The sequence below is a fragment of the Daktulosphaira vitifoliae genome, unplaced genomic scaffold, assembly GCF_025091365.1.
Source record: "Daktulosphaira vitifoliae isolate Bord-2020 unplaced genomic scaffold, ASM2509136v1 Scaffold_2, whole genome shotgun sequence".
In the NCBI taxonomy this organism is placed as follows: domain Eukaryota; kingdom Metazoa; phylum Arthropoda; class Insecta; order Hemiptera; family Phylloxeridae; genus Daktulosphaira; species Daktulosphaira vitifoliae.
Window position 1 is genome coordinate 34,306,204 of NW_026099573.1, and position 15,070 is coordinate 34,321,273.

At 27.5% G+C, this 15,070-nt stretch overlaps 2 protein-coding genes across 3 annotated transcripts in view; one reads left to right on the forward strand and one right to left on the reverse strand.

Annotated features, from left to right (window-relative positions):
* The window catches only part of LOC126899892 (zinc finger-containing ubiquitin peptidase 1-like), a 39,261-nt gene that overhangs the window by 16,127 nt on the left and 8,064 nt on the right, over positions 1-15,070 (reverse strand). For both annotated transcript variants that reach the window (XM_050675138.1, XM_050675137.1), the window contains exons 3-9: positions 11,520-11,707; positions 8,145-8,238; positions 5,566-5,595; positions 5,109-5,463; positions 5,018-5,068; positions 4,756-4,907; positions 4,266-4,479 (exon numbers count right to left, since the gene is read on the reverse strand). In XM_050675138.1, the coding sequence (XP_050531095.1) occupies positions 4,274-4,479; positions 4,756-4,907; positions 5,018-5,068; positions 5,109-5,463; positions 5,566-5,595; positions 8,145-8,238; positions 11,520-11,707 (1,076 nt within the window). In that variant the 3' untranslated portion in view covers positions 4,266-4,273. The remainder of the gene's footprint in view (positions 1-4,265; positions 4,480-4,755; positions 4,908-5,017; positions 5,069-5,108; positions 5,464-5,565; positions 5,596-8,144; positions 8,239-11,519; positions 11,708-15,070) is intronic.
* LOC126899895 (uncharacterized) lies at positions 11,793-14,496 on the forward strand. Its single transcript, XM_050675149.1, has 2 exons — positions 11,793-11,875; positions 13,682-14,496. The coding sequence occupies exon 2, from the start codon at positions 13,895-13,897 to the stop codon at positions 14,459-14,461; it is 567 nt and encodes a 188-aa protein (XP_050531106.1). The 5' UTR covers positions 11,793-11,875; positions 13,682-13,894; the 3' UTR covers positions 14,462-14,496.

A 15,070-nucleotide genomic window follows, 5' to 3' on the forward strand; every position in this document is an offset into this window, starting at 1 on the left:
TAATTTTACCATGATGTGTTTATTTATTTTTTTTTTTTTTGTCTGTCACTACTTTTTCTCAGCTCTCACTGGACCGATTTCTTTTAACAATACGTCAAAAGATCACAAATTGTATCTAGTTGGAGACATTACCCTTAAAAATTGAAAAAAATTCCCTCGTTCCCCGCTAATGGGGGAAATATCCGAAAAAAATTACAAATTTAAAAATCGACAAATTTTGTCATTTTTTTCTTAAAACTACCATAACTTTTTCAAAAATCAACAAATCAACAAAAATTTTTTTTATACTAAAACCTAAGATATTTACATTTCATTTGATATCATTTTTTTGAAAATCTATCCCTTAACCTGCTCATTGGGGGGGGGATTTAAAATGGCAACTTTTTTACAAAAATTAATTTTTTCAACTTAATTTTTGAAAATGTCCCGGAAATACTGCGTCCTTTAAACATATATCAAATTAAAGCTTATTTTATGTACTACAAAATGAAAAAAAAAAATTTGTCCCGACACTTTTTTTTCTACATTTAAACGGCTGCCGTAGTTAAAAAAACACTATTTTTGTGTTAAAATTTTCGATTTTCGATTTTAAATTTTCAACTTAAAAATGCTATAACTTTTTGAAAAATGTATATATCAGCACAAATTTTTTTTTTCTAAATACATTATAAGTACATCTTTCATTTGACATACTTTTTATTAAAATTGGACAATTTCCCCTTATATAGGGGGCGTTCAAAACTTAAAATATTGTAAAAAACATAGATCTTTTTCAACTGAACTTTTGAAAATGTTCCGGAAATACTGCGTCCTTTAAACATATATCAAATCAAAGGTTATGTTATATACTATCAAATGAAAAAAAAAAATTTGTCCCGACATCTTATCTTCTATGTGCAAATGGCTGTCGAAAATTTAAAAAAAAATGTAATGTTTGCGATAAAAATTACATTTTATCGGGATGTTTTTTGTACTTAAAACTGCCATAACTTTTTCAAAAATGAACAAATAAAAATAATATTTTTTTGTATTGAAACCTTAGATATTTCCCTTTCATTTGATATAATTTTTTTTGAAAATCTAACACTTATTCTGCTCACTGGGAGGATTTAAAATAGTAACTTTTTTACAAAAAATAACTTTTTCAACTTAATTTTTGAAAATGTTCCGGAAATACTGCGTCCTTTAAACATATATAAAATTAAAGCTTATTTTATGTACTATAAAATGAAAAAAAAAAATTTGTCCCGACACTTTTTTTTCTACATTTAAACGGCTGCCGTAGTTAAAAAAACACTATTTTTGTGTTAAAATTTTCGATTTTCGTATTTAAATTTTCAACTTAAAAATACTATAACTTTTTGAAAAATGTATATATCAGCACAAATTTTTTTTTCTAGATACATTATTAAGTACATCTTTCATTTGACATACTTTTTATTAAAATTGGANAAGTACATCTTTCATTTGACATAATTTTTATTAAAATTGGACAATTTCCCCTTATATAGGGGGCGTTCAAAACTTAAAATATTGTAAAAAACATAGATCTTTTTCAACTGAACTTTTGAAAATGTTCCGGAAATACTGCGTCCTTTAAACATATATCAAATCAAAGGTTATGTTATATACTATCAAATGAAAAAAAAAAATTTGTCCCGACATCTTATCTTCTATGTGCAAATGGCTGTCGAAAATTTAAAAAAAAATGTAATGTTTGCGATAAAAATTACATTTTATCGGGATGTTTTTTGTACTTAAAACTGCCATAACTTTTTCAAAAATGAACAAATAAAAATAATATTTTTTTGTATTGAAACCTTAGATATTTCCCTTTCATTTGATATAATTTTTTTTGAAAATCTAACACTTATTCTGCTCACTGGGAGGATTTAAAATAGTAACTTTTTTACAAAAAATAACTTTTTCAACTTAATTTTTGAAAATGTTCCGGAAATACTGCGTCCTTTAAACATATATCAAATTAAAGCTTATTTTATGTACTACAAAATGAAAAAAAAAAATTTGTCCCGACACTTTTTTTTCTACATTTAAACGGCTGCCGTAGTTAAAAAAACACTATTTTTGTGTTAAAATTTTCGATTTTCGATTTTAAATTTTCAACTTAAAAATGCTATAACTTTTTGAAAAATGTATATATCAGCACAAATTTTTTTTTTCTAAATACATTATAAGTACATCTTTCATTTGACATACTTTTTATTAAAATTGGACAATTTCCCCTAACAATTTCCTCGTTCAAAACTTAAAATATTGTAAAAACATAGATTTTTTTCAACTGAACTTTTGAAAATGTTCCGGAAATACTGCGTCCTTTAAACATATATCAAATCAAAGGTTATGTTATATACTATCAAATGAAAAAAAAAAATTTGTCCCGACACTTTATCTTCTGCATGTCACTGGACCGATTTCTTTCAAAACTACGTCAAAAGATCACAAATCGTATCTAGTTGAAGACATTACTCTTAAAAATTGAAAAAAATTCCCTCGTTCCCCGCAAATGGGGGAAATATCCAAAAAAATTACAAATTTAAAAATCGCTAATTTTCGAAATTTTTTCACTTTTTTTTCTTAAAACTTCCATAACTTTTTGAAAAATCAACAAATCAACATAATTTTTTTTTATACTAAAACCTTAGATATTTACCTTTCATTTGATATCATTTTTTTGAAAATCTATCACTTAACCTGCTCATTGGGGGGGATTTAAAATGGCAACTTTTTTACAAAAATTAATTTTTTCAACTTAATTTTTGAAAATGTTCCGGAAAGACTGCGTCCTTTAAACATATATCAAATTAAAGCTTATTTTATGTACTACAAAATGAAAAAAAAAAATTTGTCCCGACACTTTTTTTTCTACATTTAAACGGCTGCCGTAGTTAAAAAAACACTATTTTTGTGTTAAAATTTTCGATTTTCGATTTTAAATTTTCAACTTAAAAATGCTATAACTTTTTGAAAAATGTATATATCAGCACAAATTTTTTTTTTCTAAATACATTATAAGTACATCTTTCATTTGACATACTTTTTATTAAAATTGGACAATTTCCCCTTATATAGGGGGCGTTCAAAACTTAAAATATTGTAAAAAACATAGATCTTTTTCAACTGAACTTTTGAAAATGTTCCGGAAATACTGCGTCCTTTAAACATATATCAAATCAAAGGTTATGTTATATACTATCAAATGAAAAAAAAAAATTTGTCCCGACATCTTATCTTCTATGTGCAAATGGCTGTCGAAAATTTAAAAAAAAATGTAATGTTTGCGATAAAAATTACATTTTATCGGGATGTTTTTTGTACTTAAAACTGCCATAACTTTTTCAAAAATGAACAAATAAAAATAATATTTTTTTGTATTGAAACCTTAGATATTTCCCTTTCATTTGATATAATTTTTTTTGAAAATCTAACACTTATTCTGCTCACTGGGAGGATTTAAAATAGTAACTTTTTTACCAAAAATAACTTTTTCAACTTAATTTTTGAAAATGTTCCGGAATTACTGCGTCCTTTTAACATATATAAAATTAAAGCTTATTTTATGTACTACAAAATGAAAAAAAAAATTTGTCTCGACGACCTATCTTCTATACGCAAATGGCTACCGTATTCAAAAATATGCTATTTTTGTATTCAAATTATGGGTTTTGTATTTTATTTTAATAGAAGTTGATGTTGCTTTTGCAATTATCCATCAATTTTTTAAAATTAAACACTATCTACAGATTTGCATCGAAGCGTTTCTTATGATAGTGATTTTAATCACTGTCAGATTAAATCTATACTGGACCCTACTATGCAATGTCTCCACTATGCCGCGACCCCACTGTGCTACCGTTTTTTATACAATAATTATAGTAAAATGTGCTATACAATAAATTAATTCCTTATATGTGATGTCACTAAATTGAGGCAGGTTCGAGTTATCAGTAAATCAAAATGTGCACCATCTGAATTTATCTTATCTATGATAATACTTTGCGTTATTAGCACAATGTTTATGAAAATAGTTATTAGAAAAAAATAAGATTATTCCAATTTTATAAATAAAATTATATATTTTTGAAAATAAATCACAGAGTAACTTATTTTCAAATGATTTTTGTTAATGTAATTAAATTTTGAATTAAAAAACTATTATCTAACGGGCGTTCTATGAGCTTTGATTGAAATGACTAGACAAACATAGTACTAGAATAGAATTTTCATAAAAAATATAAAATTATTACTTTAAATTCTAAATTAGAGTAGCATCAATTCCCATGATTATTCCAACTCTATATAGAGTGCGTTTGCGTAAAAATGAAGGTGATCGAATGTATTTTAAAGCTTTCTCTCCATGTTTAGTTTGTAATTTGGTATAATTCTCATTGGGACACAAAACTAACGGTATTATTGTATTATTTTTATCAACTTCTACACCAATTGCTATCGTTGCGTGACCTAAACATAATATTTTATTTAAATAATATTTATTTTTATGACAGGTTTCAATGAGTTAAATGAGGATGGTATGGAAAATTTGATAATGCAGCTCAGTTACAGGTAAGTGATTTGGAAATTGGCAGCTTTATTTACCAAGAATGAAATAAACTTGGCAGTAGTAATTGCTATTAAAAATGAAAAAACCATAATGTTGTGTATACGCGATGGATAGATATACTGATGATACATATTTTTGGATTGTATAAACACTATTTTATTAAAATTGAAAATCACCTGGTTTTTTTTCATTACTTTTTTTAAATGATAGATATACTGGCGATATATATTTTAGATTATTTATATTTATAAAATGTAAATATAACCAATTTAACATTTCTTGGTAGTTATTTCTGTTTGTATTTCTATCAAAAAGTTTATACTCAAACCTGTAAAAAATATCGTTTGAAAAATAATTTAATAATAATTCTAGAATTTTTCTAGTTAAAAAATATTATTTAAAATATTTTGATTAATTAAGTACATCAAAGTGGCATACTTAATTCCTAATCCCAAAAAAACTGAATTCACGTCATCTATCGAAGCACCAAGTTTATTCGGACTTTTNCACGTCATCTATCGAAGCACCTAGTTTATTCGGACTTTTATTTTTACTTTCACTCGTATCATAAGTTTCTTTTTTACCATTAGGATCAATACCCATATTCCAACATTCCTCTAAATGCCTCCATAGCATTGACACATTTGGCATCCTGGTACGCGAAATTGACATTTTATGCAAATTTATCCACATGCTAGTTAAATGAGTTTTAAAATCTACATTTAGCATAATACTAGATAACAACATCTGCATGCATCGATAACTACAACCATATTTAATATCTTCGCGAGCAGACCCGTAGAAATCCATTGAAGACGCTAAATAGACATGTTTTTCTTCGGCAATATTGTTAATTAAGTGACTTAAGATGAGTTCAGTTATATCTAAATATCAGAATTAAAAAGAAAAAAAAGTTGTTGGTATATTTTTCATGATAGGCACACCATTACAAAACTAATATTGTTTATAATATTTATACATATTACTTTCTATTGTAGGTGATTCCAGCATTTTATCTGAAAATTATTCATTCAAAAATTTTTATAATCTACTTTTTATTATTATAAAATACATACTTAAGTTTTGATAAACTACATTAAAATACTACACCGATAGTAATAGAAAAAAAAATATTTAACTAAATTAAATATTTCCTTTTTTACTTTTGATAAGAAGCTGAGAAGGTATTAATTTTACTATGATACGTTTTTAGCTTCGATGCGAAGCTGAGAAGCTATTGGTTTTACTATGATGTGTTTTTTTTTTTGTGTCTATTACCACTTTTTCTCAGCTCTCACGAACGAACGAACGGATTTCTTTCAATGATACGTCAAAAGATCACAAATCGTATCTAGTCGAAGAAATTACCCTCAAAAATTGAAAAAATTTCCCTCGTTCCCCGTAAATGGGGGAAACCTCTAAAAAAATTATAAATTTAAAATTCACTAAATTTCGACATTTTTTCAATTTTTTTTTTACTAAAAACTGCTATAACTTTTTCAAAAATGAATATATTAATATAATTTTTTTTTATAAATATTTGATATCTTTATCTATCATTTGGTATATTTTTTTTATAAATTTAACCCTTTACCTACCAACAGGAGAGGATTTAAAATGACAACTTTTTCACAAAAAATTAACTTTTTTAACTTAACTTTTGAAAGTGTTCCGGAAGGTTTGACACTTTTATATATATCTTAAATTAAAGGTAATGTAATGTACTTTATTATGAAAAAAGAAATTTGACCTCTGAACTTGTCTTCATGATGAAAATGGCTACCAAATGCTATTTTTGTGTGAAAATTCTCGATTTTATTTTTTACATTTTTAACTTTATAATGCTATGACATATTGAAAAGTGTATGGATCAAAACAATTTTTATGAGAAATAATATTTTTAATAATCCCTCTTTCATTTGACATACTTTATCTTAATCAGGATATTAATAAGGAACATGCAGATCATGTAGCTTTTGGAATAATACACCAATTTTTTTAAATTAAACACTATCTAAAGATTTGCATCGAAGCGTTTTTTTTTATAGTAATTTTAATCACTGTCAGATATCATTATACTTAATCCAACTCTGCTACGTCACCACTATGCCACGACCCCCTGTGTTGGGTTTTTTATTTTTATGTTTGTCGCTAATTTTTCTCAGTTCTCATTAGATCAATATCTTTCAATAATATGTCAAATGATCATAAATCGTATTAAGTTAAAGAAATTTTCGTTTAAAATTGAAAAAAAATTTCTCGTTTTCCATAAATAAGGAAAATCCTCCAAAATATTACAAATTCTAAAGTGGGTATTTTTCAATATTATTTACCTTTTTTTAATTAAAAATTACATTTAAGGTACCATAACTTTTTTAAAAATGAACTAAACAAAATAATTTTTTTTTAATTATATTATATAAAATTATATAAATAGGTATTTTCCTTTCATTTAGTATATAATTTTTGAAAAATTGATCCTTTATTAAATGGTCACAGGGGGGATTCAAATAATATCTTTTCCATAAAAAGTGAATTTATTTAAGTTTTGGAAATGTTCTGGAAATACTCCAATCTTTAATGATATATTAAATTAAAACTTATGCTATGTACAATGAGTTAAAAATAAATTTGTGGTGGTGACTTATTTTTTATATATAGGAAATTGAACAAAAAATATTATTTTGGTGTAAAAAATCATTGATATTCCTGATTATAATTTTTTTTTTTATCATAAACCACTCAATTATTAATAAAATAAAAATAATTTTTTTTAGTTAGTTAAATTAGTTAAATATTATTCTTAAATTAGTAGTTATGTAATAAGTTTTTAATAATTTTTTAAGTTCATCCCTTATGCCTTGTAAGGGTGTCAACTTTGTTTTTTTAATGGGAACACATACAAGGCACCCTTAAAAAAATTTATTTAAAAAAAATCCTTCTTTTAAATAAATGTAACCAAAAAAATATATTTCAAAATTATTTTTATTTTGCTATTGACTGAGCGATTTATCATAAAAAAATGATAAACTAACCTCACTCTCTACCTCTGTAGATGTAAGTACTCCATAGTTTTTATTTTTTATTTTATTAGCTAGCAAAATAATAAAGTTATAATAAGTATTTATCCATGATTATACCTATAAATCATAAAACTTGCTTTTAGAATAATTCAATAATTTCTTATGAAAATTAAACACAATCTACAGATTTGCATTGAATAATTATTTATGATGTGGTTTTAATTAATGTCAGATACAATCTATACTTATACTAACTATGCAGCAACCCCACTTTGCTGTTTTTTTTTATTATTCTTCCGTGCATGTAATCGGATATCAAAGTTAAAGAAATAAATACGAATTTGTGTAAAAATTCCAAAATTAAAAAATAGTATTTGAATTGTTTTAAAAAAACTTCAGAAGGTTTTTTTTACATTTTTGTGACTATTTTAAAATAAAATATCAAACATATTATTCAAATTTAAATTCGAGGGTTTTTGATATACATTTAATAAATTGTAATATTACGTATTAGTTTTAGGTATTACTAAATTTTTACGAACTATTAATTTCCTCTTTTTGTAACTGTTCAGCTTCTTTATTTATCTGTATCTGTGTCATCACTGAAACCATATGATCATATTCTATTTGTTTTATCTACACGAAAAAATACTTTACTGAAATAATGAATCTTCAATTTTAATTTAAAACTAATTTTAAGAAATTATATTTAATAATATTGAAGAAGTTATATTTGGGTTTGAATAGACGTTGATAAAAAGTTACTATTTAAGTTACTTTTAAAATAAAAAGAAAATAAATATTTAAATTATAAATAAAGATTTTACCCGTAGAATTGTATAATTCAAGCTGTTTATATTCTTGATATATATAAATAATAAATTACGCGTTATATTATTCATAAGGTAATAGATATATAATGTTCCTACTAGAATTAAAACCTTGCCTATGAAAAGGAGACGAGGCAATACTTACACTGATTTATAGACGTGACCACGCCTCCGATGAAAAACAAAATTATGACAAATCTAATTGATAATGGGGGTAATAACCTAATGCGTGTCATTACATTTCTTAATTGATTGAAAACAAACGAAATCATCGATGCTTACAATAAAAGTCATAATTGATATTTAAAATATTTTCCAGGCTTGTTTCCAGACAGCGGTCTAAGAGTCATATGAAAGAATACTACTGTAGTAGATGTTTAAAAATGTTTACTAACCCAATCTTGGGGTAGTAGTTTTTATTGAGGTGGGCATAATGCCCATGCAATCAGACCTGTTGGTCTATTGTGCGCACTTCATACCGAATTGTCTTGATTTGGTTTACCTTAGGTGGATTACATTATACTTATCATTGTATAAGGCTGGACCATCAATTTACCCCTATGGAGTCAAAGAGTCCTGTCTTTCCAGCAAAATTAAGTATATCTCTGGGTCTTAGGTTTTATATATCTTCTTTTTCAGGGAAATGTTTACTCAAGTAGTTTGATCTTAGTGTGGACAAGGCTTCACATTCGCATAAAATGTGAAATGAGTCTTCTACTTCTACTCCACACTTCCTGCACAATGGTGATTCCGATACCCCTATTGCGTAAAGATGTTAAGCAAGTGACCATGTCCTGTCAGTAGATCAGTCAGGGTGCTTATTTGATGTCTAGTCATGCTATTAAGATCACCGTAGACCGTTGTTCTTGATAAACATTTTGAATTGTCTAGGTACTACCAAGTACTTCCAGATTTTCATGTGTTGTTTTCTGAACCAATTTTTGGGTAGTGCTTTGAGCGATTGTTCAGTGAGTCCTACCACTGGTTCTGGTCCAACATAAGTCTTCTATGCTCATTTCCTGACTAGTAAGTCAGTAAAAGTAGACTGTGTGGTTTTACCACTACGATTCTTAGTATTTACTAACCTACCACGTGCGGAAGATATATTATTTCATTGATATATCGGATAAATTTAAAAAAAAATAATGATTTTATCGAAATTTTAAGCTTTTTTCACAAATTTGCTGTTAATAGTATTTATAAAAATTTCCGGCCACAAATAAATCTAAAAAATACCATTTTTTATACAAACTCTATAACATTTCTATTTAATAGTATCAATATCAAACTTATACTTATGAATCAAAAATCTAAGGAAATAGGATTTTATGTTGATTTTGATATAATCTACCAATTTCATGAAATTAAAAAATATCTATGGATTTGCATCAAAGCAATTTTATGATAGTGATTTTGATCACTTTTAGATATCATCTATACTGACCCCAACTAAGATACATTCCCACTTAGCTACCGTTTTTGCTATTATTAATCGTATTTTTATTATTAATATGTTAGCTTAACTTTTTTTTATTTTATAAATTATTAAATTATGAAATTACGAATCGAATTTTCTATCCTAATTCAGCCACCTAGATCATATTGTACACTAATAGGACAATAGCATAAAATAAAACATTATTTTGTGCAGACGTTATCGAGAACATTATAATTATATAAATTAGAAATTTAAAAAATTCAGTCGTATTTGTAAGATGTGATAAACCTAACCCAATCCAACCTGGTGCACCGGTTTTGCCTCGGCCTATGATGGACCCTACTTAGGGTTCTTGTAAAGTTAAACTATTGTAATGAGTACAGTGAACAAAATTTATTAGTATATAAAATATAAACATTTGAAGTTTTAAATTGTTTAATTAATATACATGTATAATATACGAGGGATTACAAATACAGGTTGCTAATTAGTTTATTTTGACGTCGATGTTCGCAAGTACACTGCATTTCTTATCAATCATAGTAAGGCACATTGTTGTGAGTTTATAAATACACTAACTAGAAATACAGAAAGTATATCTATTGATAGTCATAATTGACAATAAACACTCCGTGTCTGTTACAGCAATGTCATAAAAAACTAATTAGCTATCTGTATTAATAATCACTTTTGTATTATACATGTATATTAACTCAAAAATTTGAAATTTTAAATCTTTATATCTAATAAAGTTATATCAAAAATTCAAATGCCATTTACTATTAAATTAAAAACTCAAACATTTTATTAAATTCAAATGTATTCCCGTTTAAAAAAACAAAGTTGATACTCTTATAAAGTATAAGGGATGAACTTAAAAAGTATCACATAGTTAATAATTCTAGAACAATGTGTAACTAAAGATAAAAAAAAAATGTTTAAATTATATTCATTCTGTAAGTATGATTAAAAAATCACTCTGTATAAGTTAAAGAAAAAATGTGTTAACGACCTATCTTCTATTTGTAAATGACCGCCAAAGTTTAACAAAATAATTAAATATTAGAATATATTGAGTGGGTTATCATCATGTATGTCTTTTTTTTCTTCTTTCTGACCGGCATTATTTAGGTCGTCCTAGAACTTTCTTTAGGCATTACTTTAGGGTGTAACACTATATATCTACAATCCCATAACCTTTGGACTTTTTGTATAATAATTTAATCACTCCACTACAAGATACAATTTGATTAAACTTTCTGCACAATGTTCCTTTATATTTGTGTTTCAAAAATTCTAAGAAATTATAAATAGCCGAATTGTTGTTACGTTTAAAAACTTTTACCGCACTAAATAGAGCGATCAAGGAAAAACGAAACAGTCCACTACCACATATCTTTTTTTTTACAATACAAGTGGAATCTTCAAGTCGACATTTCAATGAGAGGTTTTTGAATTAATTCATGATGGAAGCGAACTCAGTTGAACAGATGGCACTCCGTGTTCCGATTTAATAACAAAAATAATATTATTTTTTCATTTTCGCTTTCAATAAAACTTAAAAAAACGCTTTGGGTCGTTACCCGAATTACTAATTAGATGTAATTTTTTTTTTCATCAATAAATAATACAATAAAAATAGATGTTACCAATTCTAATTTGTCATTTTCAGCATGATTTTGAATAATATGTAATTCTAAAACACTACCAGCTTCAAATTTTTCATGACATTCGGGACAAGTGGAAATTTCATTATCTGAGTGTGCATTGTTGACATGTAAAATATAATGATAAGTACTAGAAATTTCAACATCACAGTATGGACACTCCCGAGGACCTAAATAAAATATATGTATATATATATTTAAATCTACCTTGTTTATGTTTATCAAGTTGAAAATTTGTATTTTCTAGAGTAAAAACTTGATTAAAAATTCAAATTTCTAATATAGTCAATAAAATCAAATAAATATCAAACACTTTTTATGCTCATATCATATGAATCGTAAGTTTTAGCTAATGTACAAAATAGCTAATCAGTTAAATTTTCTTAAGAGGGTGACCAAGTAAAAGCTATTGGTATACATCGCTCCAAAGATGGCATAGTGTTTCATATTAGCGGCAAGGTCATACCTTCAGCGCTACAAACTGGCATTAGTGCCGAGAAATTGTTAAAAACTGATTTATTTTTGTTGTGACGGTACCAGTAGGGAGTTAATACTGTCGTAGATAATTATTATAATAATAAATATAGTTAAAAAAAACTAAAAAACACGCAATTAAAGCACATCAAACTAAAAAGTTTATAAAATATGAATAAAATATGCCATAAAAATATGGCATAAAGCGTGGGTGCTTTATGCCATATTTTTCGTATATTGAGCACCTGACGCTTTTATCACAATAATACTAGTACTTTTCGTTCCTTTGTTTTAAGCTTATTTTAAAAATTATTTTGAACTTTTTAATTTCATGTTATGATAGTAGTTACTATCAATATCATGGTTGTAACGGGTAACGGGAAATCAGGGTTCGATTCCGGAGAGGGAGCCTGAGAAACGGCTACCACATATAAGAAAAGCAGCAGGCGCGCAACATGAAGGTAGTGGCGAAAAATGACGATACAGGAATCATTCCCCGTAATCGGAATGAATACACTATATATCTCTTAATGACAATAAAGTGTATTAATATATAAGTTTTAATAGTAATTAGAATATATATATACAGGGTGTTCAGTAAGTCAGGAAACGGGTTTCTATTGTTCTCATTGTTTGTAACAATGAGAACCTGTATATTTATACATGTAAAGCGTCTTAAGTACTTAAAACGTATCATGCACGAGGTATAGCCGTGTTTTGTGGGCGGGCATGGCGGGGGGATCGTTAAACACGAGGCATATACAGCGGCAGCGGCGTCGGCTGTAGGAATATATAAATGAATATTAACATAATATTAGCGGCGGCGGTAGGAATATATAATCTTCGCATAATGTCGCGGCACTTTCGCTGGCGTCGACGACGCGATGTCCGGCGTGATCCTCGGGCGACAAAAGGTTAGCAGCGTTGATGGCGACGGTACGCGAGTGTGGATCGGTTCGTCGACGTTGTCACTTTGACAATGAGAAGAAGACTACGGTTCATTTACGGTGGGTCATCGTCAGCAATGCAGCACTTGCTAGACTTTGCACTGCGGCGCATAGTGAGGCAAATGACATCAAAAGTTGGCAAAAATAGTACTTATCGAATTTAACTTATCTTATCGAATTATTACACCAATAAAGGAGTTCATACTGCATTAGAAATAGGTTTCATGCACGGGTTGTGGCTTAAATTGATTTAGTTACAGCAGTTATAAGTCCGCAGTGTATTACAGAATAAAATTAAACAACATAATATTATTTTAAATTTTAGTTTTTTTCTATACCTTAGAGATTATTTGTTTATTTAATTAAATTTATCATGGAACCGTTAACAACAGATCAGTTACGTAACGTTTTATACATAGGTTTTACCGAGTTAAACATAATACATACATAAATAACCAGTAATAATAATAACATATACATTTCACAAAAATTATATTTAGTTTAAGTTTACTTTCAAGTCTTTCCAAGCTTTAAAAATTGCAAAATATAATACTCAATAGAGTATTCAATCACCTTGATAAAAAAAATGTTGCCCATATTTTCCCCATTTCCTTCTATTAGCTTCTGACTGTGACGATGTATAGCAATTTTACGGGGAAAAAAATATAAATTGCTTAATTTTTTTTTCAGAAGGTTGATCTAGTATTTTTAAAATATTTTTAGGAAATGTACAGTATTCCATAAGAGAACCAGGCGCAGATCCAAGGGGAGCCAAGGGACTATAGCCCCCCTTCCCATAGATTAAATGCTTCTATTAGATTTTCATCTTTAAATGAACAGAATAATCGAGGTCGTCCAGTAGTTGTATTTGAAAAGAGTAGTGAACGAAACATACGGAAAAAAACTCAAAAACTGAGAAATTAGACGCCTGTTAATATGTTAAGTCATGCAACACAGATGAGCTTAAGGGCATCGGGACAAATTGAAGCAGCAAAGTTACCGAAGGAAATAAGTACATCCACTCGCACACGTGCAAGTAGATATAGAAAAGTATTTATGCAGTCACAAGCACCTAAAAAACTATCGAGTGAAGATGTACTAGCTGTTATAGTAGATGCTAAGCTATCTCGACATCAGTACAATATTATTCGGATGAGTGCCTTTGATAAATTTTCATCATACAAAGTCGTACAAGAAAGTAAAAAACAATGTAATCCAAAACCAAAAGATATACAAGTAACTTCTACACACGCAGAAGTTTCTTTACAAGCATTACTTGATCACACAGTAGAAAGATTATTTTTAGTGCAAAAACCTGTTATTGACGTACTCCCAGAAAATGAATTGGATAAATTTATTTTATATTCGAAATGGGGCTTTGATAGTAGCTCTGGACATAGTCCATATAAACAGGCTTTTTGTAGTCTTGAGGCCAGTAATTCGGTTGTATTTATTACAAGTTTAGTTCCACTTCGCTTGGTAAATGGTGACCAAATTATATAACAAATCCACGTCCTGCATCAACTAGATATTGTAGGCCTATAAAAATTGAGTTTATAAAAGAATCTATGAAGACATCTGTAGCTGAAAAAGAAGAAGTTCAGAGTTAAATAAATAAGTTAGTTAATAGTACTGGGACTTTTGATAATAAATCATTTATTGTAACTCACAATTTGATTTTAGCAACGGTTGATGGAAAAATATGTAATGCACTAACAGATATGACATCAACACTTAAATGTTTTTTGTGTGGTGCAACATCGAAAGAGTTTAATTTAATTGATAAAATGGTTAAACGAGAGGTAAAAACTGATCATTTATCTTTTGGGATATCAGTTTTACGTGGGTGGATTCGATTTTTTAGAATGTCTCCTCCATTTGTCTTACAAATTACCACTCAAAAAATGGCAAGCTAGGAGATGTGAAAAAAAAATTTGTTTCAGGGACACAAACTTAGAATCCAAAAAGTATTTAAAGAAAAAATAGGATCACTTGTAGATAAACCCAAACCAGGATTTGAAAATTCTAATGATGCAACACAGCTAGACGTTTTTTTAAAAATTCAGAAATTTTTGGTGAAATTACAAAATTAGACATAGAATTAATAGAAAA

Bases quoted from the DNA above. Each gene is read 5' to 3' on its own strand.
- LOC126899895 (XM_050675149.1), top strand. From the start codon at position 13,895: ATGTTAAGTCATGCAACACAGATGAGCTTAAGGGCATCGGGACAAATT.